Raw genomic sequence first — 21049 nt, forward strand, 5'->3', positions numbered from 1 at the left:
CCCATCTGGGTCAGATTTCTTATGTGGAGATCTATTACGTACCTCACCCTTGTACATAGCCTCTTGTTAGCAAATGGCCCTTTGCAGTTTACAGTATAAAAACACAATATACATAGCATAACAACAATACCCTATAACGATACCCCCCCCACACACAATTTTTTTATTCTGCCACAGAAACTTCTCCTCATACTCCGACCTTTCTTTCTCCTCTGCCTCTGAGGCTGCTCCCAAGTCCCATGCGCTGTGATGCCTCAGGGGGCCTGGTTAGGCAGGGCAACACCTCTGTCTTCCATTAGCCAGCAAAGCAGTTGATTGCTGTGGAAGAAGCTGTCACCAGTGTTTTTCCACTGTTTGTGAGAAGCGCCTTCTTTTTCATGCTTGGTTTGTGGGCAGGGCCAAGAATCATTACAACTCCACTGGCTCAATTCTGGATGTCTTGTGTGTATATAAAATTTCAAACTGCCTGACAAGCAGGGCTCAAACAGACAGGAGACCGCCTGGGGTGAAAAAGAATTATTATTCACAGTGGCACACACCTCTTTCCAAAGGGAGGATGGCTGTTCAGCACCTTGTAAATGCCCAATCATTCATCCATGCAGATGTAGGAAGGGGTGGCAGTGGAAGAGAAATAGATGATGCTATATATCAAGCAATAACAACCCTAACCTTAAATTGAAGCTATATGCCTATACAGTACTCATTTTCGATGCCAAGACCAGCAGATACACCCACCCACTTAATATCTTAAGAAGGGCTTTCACAGATGCAGGAAAACATTGAGTACTGTAACAGTAAGACAAACAGAGATGAACACAGTAGGCCTGAGAAAAAGATGCTCAACACAGAGCAGGCAAATCCTAGCTGATATGTGACACTTTTAATTCTGCCTAATTGATAAGATTGGAACAGCAAGATCTCACAGCTTGGGAGCAGATCTTTGGTTTCGTTTCCACTAGCACGATCACATCTGGTTCTTCTGCAATTTATTTTCCCTTCTCCTTGCCCTGCCATGTAATCTTTGCTTCAGCTAATTCAGTTCACTGTTCAGTAAAATGGTGCAAGTCACCCGAAGGGCATCTCCAAGGCAAACAGAAATATAGAACAGATCTCAGAGGGGTTTGAATCTACTGGTGTGTAATAAACAAAATAATGTATAAAGGCATATGGAACAGTCAGTTAAAATCATCGAAAGAGATAAAACATAAGAAACACAAACCTTCACTCCCCCCACGATTACCAGCTGCCCTTGACTCCAGCTGTCAGAAGAATTAAGTGGCTTGCTAATATTTTGCAAAATACGTTCAGGTTTTGGTGAGTCTTCCAGGGAGCTGCACAGTGGTGAAATAACTTATCTATATTTACTTGCATTCATTGGATGTGCTAGCTGGATTGGTATCCATTCTGTACATGAGACAAATAAGCGAACACTGACGATTTTCACTCCTGCTTCTGTTTTCAACAGAATTCTCAGACACCTTTGTTCTGAGCAGGGCTTTTTTTCAGCCGTAACTCATGAGAACTCAGTTCTGGCCCCCCTCAGGTGTGCGCCATTGCCTTTATAAGAGAGCAATGGAAGCATTTGTGGTGAGTTCCAGCACCTCTTTTTTCTAGAAAAATAGCACTGGTTCTGCGTAGCAGGAATTTTGATAAAGCAAAGAGATTCTTGTACTCTTTTGAACCTGTGGAAAATGTGAAGCCAGTGAGACCTGTAGAGAAATATTATGTATTTATCCATGCACGTGCAATGCACAATTGATTATATAATTTGCCAGAATACGTGATCAGAGAGATTTCATGGAGTGCATTGTTTTTCATGAAACAAGTCCTAGGTGAGTGAATCCTGGAAGAACCATTTACTCTGTGTCATCCCTGAAGCAGAATAGCTTTTTCTATATTAAATGGTGAACTTGGTATTATTTCTGTCCCAGATTTAGATAAAGAGTTTCCCAGAAAACAAAAAGAAAAAAAATGCTGGAGCAATCATTCACCACAGTTGTCTGTGGTACAATACATATTTATAAAGAATAAATGACAGGTGCTATAGCAAAATCTGACCATGAAAATAAACTCTAGAATTAGAAGGAGATAGCCTACAGAAGAAAATACCTGACTATTGAGATAAGACAAGCAAAGAATTTTTCCAGTCTAGCCTCGAGGACTTATTTTCTGTTATGATACATGGTGATCATCAATAAGAAATATACATAGGACAGGAATAACATCTATTAGATAGAATAGCCATGATAAACATATAATTCAAACTGCCAAAAACTGATTGTAGGTGAAGAATGAAAGGAGGTCTGTATTCATATTGCATTGAATTCAAATTTTGTGAAGCTCAGAACAGAGAGTGAGATTTACGAACAACCTTAGTACCATTGATTTCAATAGGTCTCCTCTAAGCATGGCGAAGTCTGGATCCAACCCAGCATGCATCTTAGCATCCTGGAACTGTAATATTTATGAGTGCTGAGAATTGTAGCTTTGTAAGGGGCAAACCATAGTTCTCACAAAGTGCTTTAAAGGTGTGGATGTGATTTAAATGTATGGTGTGTATGCAGCCACACTGTTGTGTAACTATTGCACAAGCAAGGCCTTAGAACTGCCCTTGACTGAAAAATATTAAAGGCACTGATTATGGCACAAATATTACAAGTTGTATTATTGATCAGAAATTGCTCAGTGGCATCTTGCTTGGGCTACCCTTAACACAGTTTTTGTGGGGCTACCTTTGAAGAACACTCAGCTGATTCAGAATGTGGCAGCCAGGTCCTAACAGGATCAAGTTATATTGTCAAGCATGGGACCCCTTGCTGCAGCAGCTGCACTGAGCCCCAGATCATTTTTGAGCCCAATTCAAAATGCTGTATAAATCCCTAAACAAGAGATGGGGAACCTGTGGCCCTCCTGATGTTGTTGGACTACAAGTCTCATCATCCCTTACCATTGGTTTTTCTGGCTGAGAATGATGGGAGTTGAAGTTCTTCAAAACCTGGAGGGGCACAGATTCTCCATCTCTACCTGAAAAGCTTAGGTTCCTTTAAGGACCACCTTCTCCCATATGAACCTGCCCAGATATTAAGATCTTCTGGTGAGGCTCTTCTTTGCACCCTATCATTATCTGAGACTCCTTTGCTGGGGATGTGGGAGACAGCCTTTTTGGCTGACATACTCTGTTCCTGCCTAGTAGCTCCCATTGCCTCTTTTCTGCTGCCTTCCACCATCTAAGACTTTCTGATGATATTCTAAGATTTGATGAAGACTTTTCTGTGTTTTTCTTTTTCATGGTTTTAATGTGCTAGTGGATTGGTTTTTTATCACCTGTTGATGTCTGCTACTTTTAACCCCATCTACTGCTCTCTCTTTTTTTACTACATCTTAGTTTATTGTTATTTTTCCTTTTTTATTGTATCTTTTGCTATTTCTTTGTTTTATTGTTAGTTGCTTCAAACATTTTTGTTGAAAGAGAAAGCCAGGATATAAACTGTCACATTCAGTTAATATAAGAAATAAAAATGCTAGACACTGGTGTAGAAAACAAAGAAGCTATAGCCAGTCATACGGTCTACAATACAGTCCGCTGAAATCCATAAGCAGAGAAGTTGCCACCTACCAAGTCAGATAGTTGGTCCATTTAACTCGGTCTTGTCTACACTTACAGGACGTTCTCCAGTGTTTTAGACAGGAGACATTCCCATCCCTTCTTGGAAATGCTGAGGATTCAACCTGGGCCCTTTGCATGTGAGGCAGATGCTCTAGCACTGTACATCAGCCCTTTCCAAAGCATGTGCTGGATTGTAGCCACTATGATCAACAATACAATGTTGTGGCTTTGCAGCAGTTAAGGAGGCCAAAGTACACATAGCTAGGGTTAACCCATAGCTTCAAATGTGAGTCTTCCCCACTACCCATTTAGCTATTTTAGAAGGCTGCAATGGACATGATAAGCTAAAATGGAAGTGAATCAGAGAATACAGCTTACAGATTTCTCCAAAGACACCCTAACTGTTCCCCCATAATTAAAGGCTGAGTTTCTGCTTGTACCTCTCTTTCTGCCTTAAGCCACTTTCCTGAGAGCCAGTGTGGTGTAGTGGTTAAGAGCAGTAGATTCGTAATCTGGGGAACCGGGTTTGCGCCTCCACTCCTCCACATGCAGCTGCTGGGTGACCTTGGGCTAGTCACACTTCTCAGAAGTCTCTCAGCCCCACTCACCTCACAGAGTGTTTGTTGTGGGGGAGGAAGGGAAAGGAGAATGTTAGCCGCTTTGAGACTCCTTCGGGTAGTGATAAAGCGGGATATCAAATCCAAACTCTTCTTCCTATACGCTCCATTACAGGTCAAAGTGAAAAACTGGGACGCCGTCTTCCAGGGCTGCATGAGTCGCAGGACTGCATGAGATCACGGCCCTGAAAAAAGCACTGCAGTGCCCCAAATGGCCGCTGTGCTCTTGCGTGAAGAAACAGGGTGTCCTGGTTTTCCCAGGACATTTGAGGGGTACACCATCTTTAAAGGAAGGAGTCTACTCCTTTCATGCATTCCATAGTGGGCTGCATCATATGTTTTAGGAAAGGAAGGAAAGAAGGGTCTCTGTTGCAAACGATTCACAAAGGCTTAACTTATGCAAGTGCAAAACTCATACAGCACCATGTTCAGGACTGAGCATCAATAGTGCTGCTTGGAGCTTCACTCTCTATTCCATGGGCACAGCCTGAGCTTATAAAGCCACAGGACTCAATAGCGGCTGATGTTCCCTGGAATTCACTCTCCGAGGAAGTAAGTTATTAGTTCACAATTAAAAACAGATCTATCTGGTTTCCCAAGATTGATTGCACACTTAATCAGCTCCCACTTGCCTATACAGTATCACTGAAATGGAGAGATAATAAAGCCATGGTTCTTTTAAGAGAGCGACTGCACTGCAGATCAATTTCTTCAAAATCTTCATGTGTGCAGAAATCCTGTGGGATGAATATTTCATAAGGGGAACAACGCCGTTAAAATTAATAAAACCCCAGCCTGCCTAGTTATGAACTACAGTGATTACTGAAGAAAATAATCCTGCTCATATTTTGTACCACCAAAGTTTGGCCCTGAAGGCATCCAGGGAGAAAGGAGAACGCTTTTGAAGTGAGGTGTCACCAAGAGTAATAAGAGTTTCAGAGACACAAAATCCAGGGAGAGGAGCCTGCGACAACTGGGGGGAAGCTGAATCTTGTTCTTGCCTGGGGAAGACTGAGAAATTGAAGTTAATTAATTGTTACACACTTTCCCTCTGTGTCAGGCCCACTCCTCAGCTTCCTGAGCAGAAAATAGGAAGATCTAGAGAAGCAGGATTTAGTCACTCCATATTAATTCCTGACAAACATGCTGACCTGCTTTGTCAACATCCAGCTTGTGTCCTGAAAACACAAATAGGTTTGTTTAGTTTTTAGGAACACAGGTCGCTTGGCTAGGGTTGGCTGTGCAGCTGGCATACATTCCAGCTGTGCCAGCCACACTGTGTCCATACCAAGCCTTTTGTGATAGCTCTCATTTGACTGGCACCCGACATGTGGGCAGAAGTCAGGTGTGTGTGGAAGGTGCCTCCTGCCAGGGGCTCTCGTGACGGCCACGCCTTCCCACCTTTTCTGCAGCAGTGGAAAGGGCAGAAGCCCCCTCCATCCTGAAGCACAAATGTTAAAAGAATAGCTCCCTCAAGCAAATAATTGGAACCTCGGTCTTAAAGCATAGGTGGAAACAGCTGGACTACATCAAGAGTATAATAGCTATGGATGCTGAACAGAAAGAATGTGGGAAATGATAGAATATATGGGCAATGCAGCTGGTTTTAATATTCGGCATTTTATTGGCTTCTGAGTGTGTGTGCATGTGCGCTGTGATGTTACACGATTACCTTTTATGCATTTGAATGGTCTAAAAAGATAGCAAATAAATAAGATCACATGAACCTCAAAGCCTATTTTGCACTTCTGTCTAGGTTGCACCTGGGGTAGGTGCCCCTCTTGTCATTTGATTTAATATAATGCAGGCCATGAGGCACATTACTCTTTCCAGCAGGGTCTTTCTCTCTCCCCCCACCCTCAGCATTTTCTCTTCTGGCTTCCCAGGAAACTGATCGTGTTTACAATTACATTTCTCCAACCGTTCGCTAAGAAAAGTAGCAAGCAGATGCTAGTCCCAACTGAAAGCACCAAATACATAAATAAGCCATTTTGGAAATACCAGATTGCTCTTTTCTCAGCTGTTTTCAAAGCAAAAGCGTATAATAAAAAATAGAGTACAAAAATGTGTCAACAGGTCTTGTCTGTAGCAGGTCTGTAGTTTGGCATTACGCTCTTTATTCAGAAAGGAATGGGCAGGAGGTGACAGAGGGCTGAGGCAGTTATGGAATGAATAAGTAAGAATGTAAAATTACGTGTTTTGATTTTTATTTTTATTTTTTTAAAAATGTTAACTTGATAATGTATTCATAATCTTCTCTGCTTATGACACACACAAAAATGAGTGCTTGCCTTCTGAAGCCCTCATCTGGCAGCCAAAGATAGCAGATTTCTAAGGGCATTTTTTATGCTGCTTTGATGAGTGAGAGAAAAATATACAGAGCAGCAAAATGACATTTTTCTATAAATTTCACAGTGCTCAGCAGGCATGCGAGTATGGCAGCATTCATTAAGATTAGTTAGAATTACTTAAGCACCGTGAATTTTCTCTATCAAGCTGGTAACTGGGACACTGCGGATTAGTTATTGATCAGCCACTGTTAATACTCAGAGCTCTTTCCATGCCTGTTGTTGTGGGGAGTGGGAGTGGGGGACGCCGTCTCGCAAAGCTGAAGCTGTGAAATTCACAAATTAAACAGACTCTCTTCATTCTCTCTTTTGTTTCTAGAACAGACAAAAAAAAGGTGGGGGGAGAATGAGAATTAATGTGTTGCTTCAAATATTTTCTCTCTTCCCAGGCTCAGCAAATTTCTTCAGCCCTCACAACAGAGCAGGGCATTCCAAAATGGCTCCTACCAGCCGAGCCGGTCCTACCATTTGGTGGAGTAAAGCAGATGCCTCGGGAAACTGGTTTAGGGCATTGTGAAAAGGTAGCAAATTCTTCATTTATTATTGAATTTTTATCCCCAGAGAGAGGTGCTTGTAGAAATGTCTGCCTTGGGTGCCAAAATAACTTAGCTAGTCTTGGGTTCTGTGTGCCTGGAGGATGGGAAGGCACATGCTGTTCCACCTCAGGCACCAAAAGAGTAGTGGCCAGAGGGGTGGGCTAGCGATGTGCACAAGACCTCCCAGCACTGATGTTGCTGTGGCTTACCAGGAAGGAGAGGGGCAAGATAGTGAGGAGGTCAGTGCTGCGCCACACAACAGTGAAAGCAACCCAGAGCTTTGGCTGGTACATCCACACGGCACCAACCTCCACATTGCCTTGTCTCTGCCTTCCAGCAAGCTGCAGTGACACTGCTGCTGGGAGGCTAGATGCATGCTGCTATCCATCCCTGCCAGCCACTATTGCAGCAAAACGTATTGAAGCAGTTCAAGATAAGTTAGCAAACATTGCTTGAGGATGAGGAGAACACTATTGCTTAAAGTAGTCATAAGCTTAAGGCGGCTAGTAGGAACCCAATACTACTCCACTGCAATGACTGCCGTGCCTCTTCCAGGCTGCTGCGACACTGTTCTAAATGGTGCAACCCTGTTTCACGGCTTTCACTGTTGTGTACTGTCTCTGTCTGATCCCTGAAAGATGTGGATTGGAAAGGCAATAGCACAATAGCAGAAGATATGTTTTATGTGACTAAGGTTTAATCTCCAGTGTTTTCAAGTTAAAGGGTCTCAACAAGGCTAAAACCTCTGTTTGAGATCTGCCAGGTGGAAGAAGCAACAATGGGATACATCAAACAATAATTTGACTCAGCAGATGAAAGCCATATACTGTATGTTCACATGATTCTAACTCTGCATAGCAGGAACAGTCAATTGTGGTAATGAATATTAATTGACCCTCATTTGGGGGAGAGGCTGTAACTCAGTGATAGATCATATGCTCTAGGTTCAGTTCCTGGAATATTCAGTCAGTGTGGACAATATGAAGCTAGATGATCAGACTAGCTATGGAGAAATGTCATGTGTTCAAATTATGTGAAACTGTCCATTAGGGTTTTAAGGAAAGAGGGAGTGGGCCGCTGTTGATGAACCCTCAGTGCTGGGGTAACCAAGAGCACGCTGGCTAACACTGGGATGTTCATCCCACTGAAAGGAACAATGAGGTGTACATTGAGATGTATGTCCCAATGAGAGGGAATGTCAACTTGTTCTCTAGGCATTTTCTTCTCCCTCACCAAAAGACAGATTGGGAGAAATAGCAGCAGACAGCTAAGAAATAATGCAAGTAGGGGATTTTCATAAACATTTTTTATGCACCCCAAGTTTGGGCACAGATATGGAACCTCATGAAAATTCAGTGCAGATTCTTATAATCAAAACTGAAGAACCAAGAATTGTCAGAGGGGAAAGATCATATTATTTCTCCTCTATGATCTTTTCTGCTCCGGGTATAGCATGCAAATTTATTCTATAATCATATAGAACTGGAAAGATATTACATCAGATTTGGTCAACCACACAATTTATCTAGAGAATGATGTCAGCAGGTTGTTTTATCCCTGCAGGAAGCCTCTATTTCATGATCTGGCATCAGCAAAGTTGCATGGGAACCAAATTCCAAGGTAATGTTTTCATCCATGAGGAGTCATGCAAACACTTTTTAAAAGTGCCAAGTATTCTATCAGAATTCAAGCAGTTCAGTGTATATATTTTTTTTAAAATGGAAACTTGTAAATGAGAAAAAAGAATTGGCAAGAGACAGAGAAAGCCATGCATTCATGTATTATTCTATAATGAATCCCCAATGCAAGATAAAAGTTAAGGGCAGCATAGGGATGGAAGGCTATGTGAAATTCAGTTCTTTCAGTTTTTCATTTTTCCAATCTTAAATTCATTTTCCCACATTTCTGCAGGAGCTGATACTGGGTGGAGCCAGTGCTGTTGCTAGGTAGTGCTAGGGCTGTGTCTCACTTTAAAGTAGTCCATTTTCTCTCTGTCTCTCGACCACTTATGAATCAGAGGAGAATGACAGAAGTTTGTCTCTGTCTTTGTCGGATGGTTGGAACTCCAGTTGGCTAGAAAGCGCCTTCAAGGAAAGTAGGACCCAAGGAAAAGGGAAAGTTCATACTGTTGGGCTCCACTTCACAAATGGTCTCCAGTGATCCCATCTAGCTTGTCTCCTTCATGGGAAGGCTGGGTGGGGCAGGGAGAGAGTATAATGCTGGGTGCTGCTACTCTAAGGAGCAAAGCTGACAGCACATGGGTGGTGGAATTCATAGAACAGAAAGATCCTGTATACCCTGGGTGCCTATTTATAAAATGGAAGAAGACTCTGTGTGAACAATTCATCACTCTAGATAGAACCAAAATGATGAGATGATTCTCACAAGCAGCTAAGGAACACTCTTTTCCTCCAAAGGTACTGTACTTTGCTATCATCCTTTCTACTGGACTTTATTAGCTCCATCTTGGGCACCTTGCAAATGTAACTTGCAAAAAATGAATGGAATTGCAGGGTGGGACCACTTCCTTCTATCCCTCTCCCCTTCCCCCACAAAACACACACATGTCTCCATCTGCAGAAAGATCCTGAGTGAATTGCAGATATGGTAATGCAGGATAGCTTCTAAAGGAGATCAAATACTATTATTATCGCTCTCTTGCTAAAATGGCTTATATCCGTAATGTAACTTTTTTTCATGAAGGTCAACCAAGCCATTACAGAAATGAATGGAGGCACTGTGGGCTTCTCTTGGCTAAACAAGAATGCCTTGCCCTGAGCTTTGCAACAATGAGGAGCTATCATGCTGAAGGTTTCTGTTTCCTTAAGGGCATGAGAGCCAATACATCATTAACTAAACACGGAGGTCAGAGGTCTCCACTTATATTTTTCTCATTTTAAATGACTATTTAAGGAAGGAGAATGGAGGAGGAAATGATGATGTGGATGAGAAAAATGAAACAATTCACCTACATGCCAAAAGGTTTAAATGCAACTGTTTGATTCTCCATGGACCCATTAAGGCTTCAGGAATTCAGCAACATCCCATTTCGTGGCTGGATAAATAGGTGCTCAAGCACACCCAGAGGAGAAAAGCTATGAACAAGACCTCAAGGCAGTGCTCACTTCTTGACCCTTCTAGGGCTCTTAAAAGCTGCTATAGTGGTACAGCTAAAGAATGCTGTGATTGGGCACAGAAGTGGTTCACCTGGTGGGGCAGAGCTGCTATGATAGCTTCCTGGCAGGTGAGTCACTGTTGCTTACTAGGAGAGGTGAAGTGGAGGGGAGATCTGTGTGGTGCAAACCAGGCCCACCAGCTTGACCCCGGGACCGTGGGTGGCCATGGGCGTGTGGGCATCTGACATTAGACGAGCACGTCGGTGGGTGTGCTGACGTTGGACGTGCATGCTGCCACAGAGTGCATGGCCCCAACACAAAAAGTTGTGGGTGCCTAGCCCTGTCATTGGAAATGTGGGAGCTAGAGCACCCACAGCCCTGCACACTCGGCGCTTATGGTGCAAACACAGCAGCAGAGCCCATCTGGTGCTCTTGCTCCTGTGTTGGACCAGCACCAAACTCCCCAATGCCTCCCTCTTTCCCTTCCCTGTAAGCAGCAGCAACCCATCTGCCAGGAAACCAGCACAGTGACTTTACCCTACATGGCAAGCTGCTTTTCTTGGGGTGTAAATAACCACAGATTCAAGTCCATGCTCACCTACAGTAAGCAGGCAAGTCATTCTTTCTTAGCGTAAGGGCCACCACAGACCAATAAAAAAAACAGGTTAAGGCATGTTCCAAGTGCCATGACAGTCTCTTTTTCCATGTAGGTGTATGTGTAGCATATCAGCAAACCAAACAAATATATGATCGTTCTTCGCCATTGGCTAGCTGGCTTGGTCACTGCCCTTTCCTCCACTCAGAAGCAAAGCACTTCATAGCTTGATGCTTGAGATAGAGTCACTCTGCTTCCATTGCAGGCACAAATGGTGGGCCATTTCCCCCCTAATAGGAGGAGTGAATGGTATCAGTAGTGAGAGGCCAGAGGTATGAGCAGAGGGCAAACGGTGGGGCGGGCATGCCCTGCAGGTAAGATGGAAATGGCGCAACCTCTTCCATTCTCAGGCAATGACTAGGGGGTGGGGGGGAAAAGAAGGAGGTGCTGGTTATCAGTGGATTTCTGGTCATGTCACTTCCAGGTTCCTCCCCTCCCAATTTTATTTGTATGCTTCTTTTCCACATAAAAGAATCATGCTCAGAGTAGCTTACAACAAAGAAAACGCAAATGCATTTCAAACAAACACAGTTTTACATGTCTTTATTCAGAAGAGAGGAAGGGAGAGGACTACTGTGCTTGGGTCCTCCTTGGGGGTTTCCCAATAGAGCATCTGATTGGCAACTGTCAGAACAGGATGCTGGGCTAGATGGGTCATTGGCCGGATCCAGCAGGCTCTTCTTTTGTTCTAAGTATTCCATCTCATACCTGCATTAAAAAAAATAAATCCATACAGGATTTATATTTAAATAGCTATTTTGAATGTGTTTTCCCACAGAATACATATTTCTAAATTTATTTGATGCTAAAATACAGTGTTTATATGGATTTGGGTACTTTGTGTCTTCTTCATGTTCTACTTTCTTTTACACAGAGGCCTTAAGATTCGCTCTTAGCTTAGGCTTAGAGGAAGAATGAGTCATCTTCCAAAAGCTGATGCCCTTGACATTCCAGGGCTGAAAGTGAACCCATCACACTAATTATTGGTTCAATAAAGAGACATCCATCACCCCATCCTAGGCCATATACCTGCAATTTCCATAACAAAACTGTGATTGGCTACAGCTGGAGATGTAGGGAGAGAGGGGTGGTCTCTGCTCCCTTCATCACCCAAAACATAGACAGAAACCTGCTATTTGTTTTAGTTCTGTGCTTGCTGGATACAAGACAGACAACCCAAACAAACTTCTGCCTCTCTCTTCTAGAGAGGGATGGTACAGATACATTGGTTAGTCTCTGCACCTGCCAGGGGGTTGGACGACTTCAGAACCCTGTGCAGATACTTATCAGACATCACAGCTTGCTATTTGTCCATGGTCTCCGATTTCTCCAGCTTTTCTGTGGCATCTCTCTCTTGAGATCATAGATAGATCCACATTTTTGAAACACAGGATGTAACTCAAGCTATTCCAAGAGGCTTGAACAAACTACTTGAGCAATGCAATTTTTTTTTAATATATATTTTTTAAAATTAAAACAGGGAGTGATTTAAAAACAACACCTAAACCCAAAGGACCTTCAGCTGTCACACTTCTTCAACTAAAAGCCTTTCTGTTTTTTTCTAGTGACATCTTGCTTGTGGCTATTTGCAGAATACATCTCCAGGTTTATGTTGCTAACAGGGCATTTCTATAAATGTCTACTCAGAAGTATGAGCCACTGAGTTTGATGCAGCTTACTCCAAGGTAAGTAACAAACTGCAGCCTTAAAGATTACCTCATTTTGCTTTTGTTCACATTCAGCAGTGAAATATCCTATTCCTAAATACCTGTGCTCTAAAACAGGGAAGTGTTTTTCAATGTATGCTGAAAACTGTTACGGCATTATGCATTGCCTAGCGAGGAATAAAAATCAAGTTAGCAGAGAATCCCTGTGTTTGGTTTTCATTATTTACAAATTCTGCAACTCAGCTATCTCCAGCTCTTAGTTATTCTTCTTCGCTTTCTGCTGGGAGGTAAAATGTATCAGAATCCTGTTTTCTCCTTTTAACTCCAATGGACCTCAATGAAGAATTAAGTTGAGGATGGCTTCATGAAATTTCACACACACACACACACACACACACACACACTTTTTCAGTGTGTGGAGGAGGGAGTTCATAAGTTGGATACTGGATACCTGATCACTTGTGTGCACAACTCTTTCCTGAATAATATGATAGGCCATTCTACCAGGACATTTTCGCCTAAATGACTCCCCATGATACTGAGGCAAACGTAATGTTCAAAAAGGCTTCATTTTCTCATTTCTGTAGCACTTTGTGCCCATAAAGTATTTTCAGGATCATCACAAATGGAGACATGAAATGCTTCACACACTTAGAATAGAGTCCAGAAATTTTGGGAGCCACAGAAACTACATTTCCTATAGTTTCCAGCATCTCTAAATGTGGTTGCACATGCTCATAGCTGTGTCTAGGCCTAGCGCAACCCCCCATTTTCACCCTTTACCCCTGCAGTGTTAACTTCAGGAAAAGGAGGCAACAGAAACATATGCTGAGGAGGATAACACAAAGAGATTCAGCTAGGACTTTTTGGAGTCATGCTCCAGTTACAACTGGATCCAGAGAGCAGACTATCCAAGTGCCCCTTTTTTCCAGGAACAGTCCTGGATTTACAGAAGCCATCCAGGTTTCTGATTTGATCCTGGAATATCCTGCTTTTCCTTAGGACATCCCTATTTTCATCAGAGAAATGTTGGAGGGTATGAGAGAGTCCAGCCCTCATCCTTTATGATTCTGCATCTTCAACAGGGTAGATTGGTATGAGGTACTCTAAGCCTGAGAGAAAATTTTGCTGGGTTGAGAGATCTGGGGTTCTGATTTGATAGTTATCTTTTAGGTGTCAATTCATAAAATTAGTAAAGGTAAACTGACTGTTAGGTCCTGTCGCAGACGACTCTGGAGTTGCGCGCTTATCTCGCTCTATAGGCCGAGGGAGCCAGCGTTTGTCCACAGACAGCTTCCAGTTCATGTGCCAGAATGACTATTAAGCCACTTCTGGGGAACCAGAGCAGCACACAGAAATGCTGTTTACCTTCCCACTGCAGCGGTTCCTATTTATCTACTTATCAGACAGCTTTCTAGGTCATGTGGCCAGCATGACTAAACCACTACTGGCACAACAGAACACTGTGACGGAAACCAGAGCGCACAGAAATGCTGTTTACCTTCCCACCGCAGCGGTACCTATTTATCTACTTGCACTTTGACGTGCTTTCAAACTGCTAGGTGGAAAATAGATATTCATTTTGATATACCGGGGTGGGAGAGAGACCATGGTATAATACCCTGAAACAAAGTGAAGAGATTTGTGTTGCAGTGTTATGGAGATTCCTTTTTCAATTCTCACTTCCTAGATATGTGCTTACTTTAGTTTGAGCATGTTGTGGCTGGTAGATAGGAACATTTGTGTGGCAGGGCTAGCTTAACCTCAAGCACACTGCTATAGAGTTCAGATGAGAGAGAAATGTGGTTTGGTTTGCATTTTTATGTGGACCTACCTACCTAATTCACACTTCCCAAAACAATACAGGAGCCTCAAAAATTGCACTTCTCTGAATTTTGCAGTGAAGCTCTCCAACCAAGCTGTGTGTACATAAATGTGTTGTGTTAGGGGAAAGTGTGTATAAAAATGCAAGGATTCAGTGAAAATAAAATACAAAATGGATTATATTAGGGAAGATTGCATGCAAACTCTATCAAGTAAAATTGCCTACAAAATGTGGAGAAAACTTGAACTAAAATGCACAAAAATTCCCATGACCTTTTTTTTTAAAAAAAAAAAATCAAGCTGATGCAAAAATGTGGAGATGTGAAGTAATGAGGAACAGAAACTGAAATGGACAGATTTTCCCATCCCTGCTGTGGGCTTCAAAGCTAAAAGAAACTGTCAATCCAAACATCCAAAACACAACAAAATAAGGGGCAAAGAGGGGTGTAATAATACTTGGCTGGAGATTAAATAGCACAGGGAGCTAACGTGCAGATTGTACTGGTCACTTTATATGATCTATAATAAAACCAATTTTGATTTAGACAAGTTGTCATGGACAAATTGCAAGACTGGAGAGACCTTGAATGCCCAGACCTTCCTATGCCATCAAGGCCAGGTGTGTTGTAAGTGAAGATGGGATTGTCTGTGACATGCTTCTCTCCAGTTTGTTCATGACCTTTTCAGCAGAACGCTCCACTTTGTATATTTCTGTAGTTACCTCTGACCTCTTCAGATGTAGTCACTAAATGAGTTTTGTATAAGACCAAACACAATTTTTTCTCCATTTGTATTCCGCACGCATGCCAACAAATTCTGATAAGCCCCATGCCCTCACACTGTTTCATTTGTATGTGCTTAATCTGCCTTTATCCTATTTGATGGAGCATCTTCTTTAAATTGATTCAGGCACCAGCGTAGTAGGGACTTTGCATAGATTTTGCATGCATGACATTTCTGCACAGTTGGGTCGTATTATACACCTAACTGAGCATATTCTACACATAAAATTCCATATTCAAAAGAAAAACCGAGTAGAATCAAATGGCAGGTGGAGGGAAGTGTGATAATGCTAGCTGTTACTTGATTCTTAGGCATGATCTTTTGTTACTGATTAATATTTAAACTTTCTGGATTCAACATGCGACACCTTTTGACCATTTTTTGTCCTTACAGTTGGTCTAGGCCGGGAGTAGCCAATAGAGTGTCCTCCAGATGTTTAACAAAACTGCAGTTCCCATCCTCCCTGACCACCGGCCATGCTGTCTGGAGCTGCTAGGAATTGTAGATTCAGCAACATCTCGAGGGCACCATGTTGGCTACCCCTGAAATAAGTAGTTCCTCCCTGGCCCTCTTTCCTGGAATTCACTATAACCTGGATAGCTCCATTGGTTAGTGTGTGATCATGGCAAGGTTGCATGTTTGATCCCTGTATAGGATAGCTTCATATTCCTGCATTGCAGGGGGTTGGTTAGACTAGATCAGCGGTTCTTGACCTGTGGGTCCCCAGATGTTGTTGGACTACAACTCCCATCATCCTTGGGCTCTGGCCTTGTTAGCTAGGGGTGATGGGAGTTGTAGTTCAACAACATTTGGGGGCCCACAAGTTGAGAAAGGCTGGACTAGATGATCCTCAGGGTCCTTTCCAACTCTACAATTCTATGATTATGAACTGATGGATAAAGGGGATTTATGGAGTGCTTGTTATGATGACTAACTCCAGTTATCAGAGCAATGTGTCTCTGAAGACCAATTGCTGGGGAACAGCATCCGAGCTTTATTGCCTTCATGTCCTGCTTGCAAATTTCCCATTAGGAACTGGTTGGCCACTGTGAGAAAAGGATGCTGAACTAGACGGCCCTTTGAGTTCTTATGAATCTAGCAGGGTTCTTATGAATGGTCTCCAACTGCTTGTTTTTAGCCAAGAGGAAAAGACACACATAACCATTTATGGTTCCTTTGCAAGGATACAGAGTGTGATACTTCTCAGACCCATGATACTGTACACCTACACTTCAATATGATCTGGCCATGAGAGGCATCTTCCAATTCCAGCTGCAACACACTGGTCAAGGATCACATTGCATGGCCATCATTCTAGGTGCACATCAGAGGAAGCCCTGTGGAATTCAGCCAGACTTATATCCAAGTGAATACATGCAGCATCAGCAGTTGCCCATGAAGCAGAGCACTAAGTGAAACTGCCTGCAGCCATGTGATGCAATTCAGAATGGGTGATTGTCAACCTCACCTATGCACTCTGGTAAGTGGCAAGGAAGGTGCTTCTTTGTGGGGGGTGCTGAGTCAACTCCATGCAACCAAAAGTTGCTGACATCAGCAGGGGCGACTGTTCAGACAGCAACTGTGCATACACCTGGTACTAGCTGCCCTCCAGCCATTCAATATAACTGTAGGATATTGATTCAATAGCCATGGAACCACCAGTGGATTCCCCTAGCTAACACCCTAACCAGTCACTGCAGTACAGGATCTGGCTGCAATGCTATGCCTACTTCCTTGGGAATAAGACATACTTACCCTTGCAACTCAGTATATAATACAGTGGATGCTCGGGTTGCGAAAGTGATCTGTGCAGGAGGCACGGTCACAACCCGCAGCATTCACAACCCGCAACACCGCGTCTGCGTACGCACGGGTTGTGATTTGGCACTTCTGCGCATGCGCAACCGCCAAAACCCAGAAGTACCCGGGTACTTCTGGGTTTCAGCAGGTCTGTAACCTGAAAAAACGCAACCTGAAGCTTCTGTAACCCGAGGTATGACTGTATATGCAGTATATAATATGCATCAGATGAGTTTGTCCATCAGCTTAAATCCAGGCACTCAGGCTTGCACTGATGTGTGAGCCAGGCTGTTAATTACCTGGTGTTGCTTTGTGGGTCTGCCTTAATAGCACAGCAATTGTACCTGCAGCAGTGCCAATTATAAATGAGAGAAAGTAAAGAAAAAAAGAATCTGATGGATCCATGGATTGGCTAAAGAATTATTAATATGAAAGTGCTAAAGAGCTGGAGCAACATCTGCCCTTCATAACACGAAGGCCTTGGTTGTGAGGTGGGAGAAACAGTTGCACTTACCAACAAAAGTTGTGCAAATCTTAGCGAGTTGCAGAAAATTCCAGTGGAGGATTTCAATGTGCCTGGCAAGTGAAGAGGAGTCAGAGGCTGACATTAAAGGGGCTTCACACAGCCTGAAGAAAAAAAAATGGATTAATATATGCTTTATGCTGCAGCGAATTCTAAGCAGCAGCATTTTTGATGAGCTGAAGAATGCTAATTTGAAGAATTCATCAAGAAAATGTATTGATCAATATTTTATTAGCAGGGATTAATATTTCCTATAAGGGGAGTTAATGATTAACAATATTATGCTTATGTCGGGGGCAGAAGAGAATTTAGAAGCTGAAGACTTATGCTGCTATCATAGTTTCAAACTCTTGTGTAAAAATGCAAACAGCAAGTTAATAGAAAAAAGATACACCCTGGAGTTAAAAAAAAGAAACAATCCAACAAGAATCCTCAATGCCTTTTGGTAGCCACATTCATTTAGGATACCCCCCTCCTGCAGCTGATTCTCAGGCAAAGTATTACATGCAGTAAAACCAGGTAAAAGCTGGAGAGAGGAGTGCCAAGATGGCAGAATGAACTGTACCACTTCAGGCAGTAGATGGGGGAATGTTTTTTGATGCTTCTCTACATAAAAACTCCCAATAAATAGAAGCACAACATGGATAAAGGTTTTCTATATTGGTCCCCAAGCAAGGGAGGCCAAGAATAGCCCTGGGGTAGGGGGTTATTCCCGCCCCCTCACTGGCTAGCACACTACCTCGGATTCCTATCTCAAGTCCAGCTCTGCTTTGCTTAGGAGTAAGGCTCTTAAAGTTTGCTAGAGAGAACATTTTCAAAGCAATCAAATGACATTTGAATAGATAAATACTCTTTCAAAGATGTGACAAATATATGTATTTTGCTGAGATTAATTTCTCTACTGAAGTTCTTTCATTTATCTCACAAGTATTTTCAAAGTCTCTTCTATCAGAATAAAAGCCAAAGATGAAAGTCTTTATTTATATAACTGATATAAGAGATTCCAGATGCAAAGAGAGAGAAGTTACAGTTCGGGTCTTGTTTTTAATGTTTTAGGTTTTGTTTTAACATTCTCTCTCACATGCTTATGTCCACCAATGAATTCAAGTGAACAAGGAACATCCTAAAATTAATCAATTGAGGAGTCTCAATGCTTTTGTTAAATGCAAAATTTCAGAAAGCTCTATATAATATCTCCCACTGGTCACAAGAAACAACCGGCATTGATCTTACAAGTTTGTGGATGTGGAGTGCTCAGTACACTAACTTCTTCCACATCACTCACACTCACCTGTAGGTATAGCTATGGTGTACATTCCTTCTCATTTCTAGTATTTGGTTGCCAGATGTGATGCATGAGTATTACTTACGTTCTGTTGGTAAAAGAATTAACTCAAATAGGCATCTGCAATCCCTCCCAGTAAAAGAACTTTTGCTAGTCTTACTGAGGCCACACTGACACCAACAGCACTACGACGTTTCGTAAAGCAGCCATGGCTTCCCCCAAAGAATTCTGGGAGCTGTGGTTTGTTCTGGATGCTGATTGTTGCTAGGAGACCTTTATTCCACTTCCAGGGCTACTATTCCCAGAGTTCTCTGTGGGCTGGTTGCTGATTCACCACCCCCCAGCCCAGGGGAAAAGTTATAGCCTTAGATTCATCATTATGGTGAACAGGCAAGCAGAGAGCATCATTTTTATACAGAGTGGCCTGAAACCTGAAACACACATCAAAGTGGAGCAAGTCAGAAACAGACTGGAATTTGTAAAATGCACATTACAGAAACAAGGCAAATCTGTGATGTGCCCTAGATCTAAATACTTTCCTTAGTTTCTTTTGAGGGATAACTTTCAGCTGCAAGCATCTACGGTTCTTTTGTCCCACTCTGAATCAAAAGGTTACAGACTTACATTAAAACTTGTGAAGTGATGGAGCCTGGAGGAACAAAAAGGGAGTCCAGTCACTGAATGTTACGGGTAGGATGGTGGTGTGGAAAAGGGGACAGGGCTTCTGCACTTTTAATTGGTAGTAGGGGAAGCAAGCAGCACAGCATAGTCTGGGGTCACTTTGAGGTAGCATCCCAGCAATACTGTTTGCCTGCATTGTAGGATACAACTGAGCAGAGGAAAGGTTCCAGGGCATTACACCAGCAGCAGCCGCCTCATGTGGACAACTCCAGTCCCTCTTGTTTAGGAAAGAGTGAGGGAATGACAAGAGGCAGGGCAAATTCAAAGTGAGAAGGCCCCCTCTAACTCTCAAGCTCTCCCCCGCCCCCCATAACAAGTGGTCAAAGCAGCTCAGGGGGGTGCCTATGGTGAGGAGAGTATAAATCCATAAAATGGAAGTTCCAAAGCTCACATGAGCCCACTCCTCAAATCATAACACTTTGTGTGCTTCCTTCTGTGCAATACTACCTCTGCAATACTACCTATTCAATGCCATTGAAATGGAGCTTGCAAACTAACAAATAAATCACAAGGAGGAAAGCAAACCCCTTTAAGTCTCCTCCCCTAATCAAATTCAAAACTGCCGCCTTCTTTTTTTACCTAGAAACATCTCTGTCATACCTGCTATTTTCAGACCAATTGCCCACAAAACACTAGAGAAGATAAACTGATTTCATTTTTTTCCCATCCCAAAACGGTTATGGCTGCTTTACTGGAAAATCATTGCCGCTAGATTCATCTCCCCAGAAGGATCTACCATGACTGCAAATTTCATCAAATTCTACACCAAAGTAAAAGAACAAAATACAGTGGTACCTCGGGTTAAGAACTTAATTCGTTCCGGAGGTCCATTCTTAACCTGAAACTGTTCTTAACCTGAGGTACCACTTTAGCTAATGGGGCCTCCTGCTGCTGCTGCTGCCGCCAGAGCACGATTTCTGTTCTCATCCTGAAGCAAAGTTCTTAACCCGAGGTACTATTTCTGGGTTAGCGGAGTCTGTAACCTGAAGCGTCTGTAACCTGAAGTGTCTGTAACCCAAGGTACCACTGTAGTGAGAAATGTTTCCTTTTTAAATAGCACCGCCAAAATAGTTTTAAGGAGCCTAGCACAAACAACCTCTGGACCTATTTAACTGTAAGCTGGCAGGCGTTATTTACTCTAGAAAGGCCACGATGTCTAAAAATTCCATCCATTTCTGCAGCCAGATTTTTTATTTTCCAATAAGCATGGGGGGGGGGGGGGGACAAAGCCTCACTTTTCCCCAGAGGGGCTTTGCCCCAGATTATGAGTTGAACTGGGAAGTCTTTGAAGCATTTTGGATCAAGGCAGATGGTTTCCAAAGTGCCAGATCAGTGTCCAAACTGTTATAAAGCAAGCATTTCACCCTAGCTGTCTTGCAATACATGAAGCTGCTAACTACAGCAGAACCAGGATTTTATACTGGGACCTTACAATCCAAGAACCTTCTGCTCCAGAGCAGGAATCTAAGCAACAGGTTTAAAAACTAAAGCAGCCTTTCTATTCTTCATCCATCTTTAATAAATGGGGCAAGGGAAATCCCATACATTGACTAGGCACCAGTCATGAATTATTGAACTTACTAATATAACATATGAATGCTCTATAG

The 21049-nt window shown here is 42.7% G+C and overlaps 1 protein-coding gene across 9 annotated transcripts; it reads right to left on the bottom strand.

Annotated features, from left to right (window-relative positions):
- Positions 1–894: 894 nt before the first annotated feature.
- LOC310763283 (uncharacterized protein) lies at positions 895–18982 on the bottom strand. 9 transcript variants are annotated; one of them, XM_083615176.1, is made up of 4 exons: positions 18768–18982; positions 17468–17529; positions 17253–17297; positions 6566–6887 (listed from the first exon to the last, which is right to left on the bottom strand). In XM_083615176.1, exons 1-4 carry the CDS (start codon positions 18800–18802, stop codon positions 6754–6756), a joined length of 276 nt encoding a protein of 91 aa, XP_083471302.1. In that variant the 5' UTR covers positions 18803–18982; the 3' UTR covers positions 6566–6753. The 9 variants fall into 9 exon arrangements, 2 of the variants coding, with proteins under 2 accessions (XP_083471302.1, XP_083471301.1); XM_083615175.1 differs by having other exon boundaries at positions 17468–17580; XR_014548564.1 differs by lacking the exon at positions 6566–6887 and adding an exon at positions 11408–11587 and having other exon boundaries at positions 17468–17580; positions 18847–18982.
- Between the last annotated feature and the right edge of the window lie 2067 nt (positions 18983–21049).

The sequence above is a fragment of the Podarcis filfolensis genome (genome assembly GCF_964270895.1).
Source record: "Podarcis filfolensis genome assembly, chromosome: 5".
Lineage (NCBI taxonomy): Eukaryota > Metazoa > Chordata > Lepidosauria > Squamata > Lacertidae > Podarcis > Podarcis filfolensis.

Coding starts and splice junctions, on each gene's coding strand:
- LOC310763283 (XM_083615175.1), bottom strand. CDS start 18,802: ATGAGAAGGAATGTACACCATAGCTATACCTACAG. Junction 17,581..18,767: donor CACCATAGCTATACCTACAG/GTGAGTGTGAGT, acceptor TTTTTTCTTCAG/GCTGTGTGAAGCCCCTTTAA. Junction 17,298..17,467: donor GATTTGCACAACTTTTGTTG/GTAAGTGCAACT, acceptor GCACTGCTGCAG/GTACAATTGCTGTGCTATTA.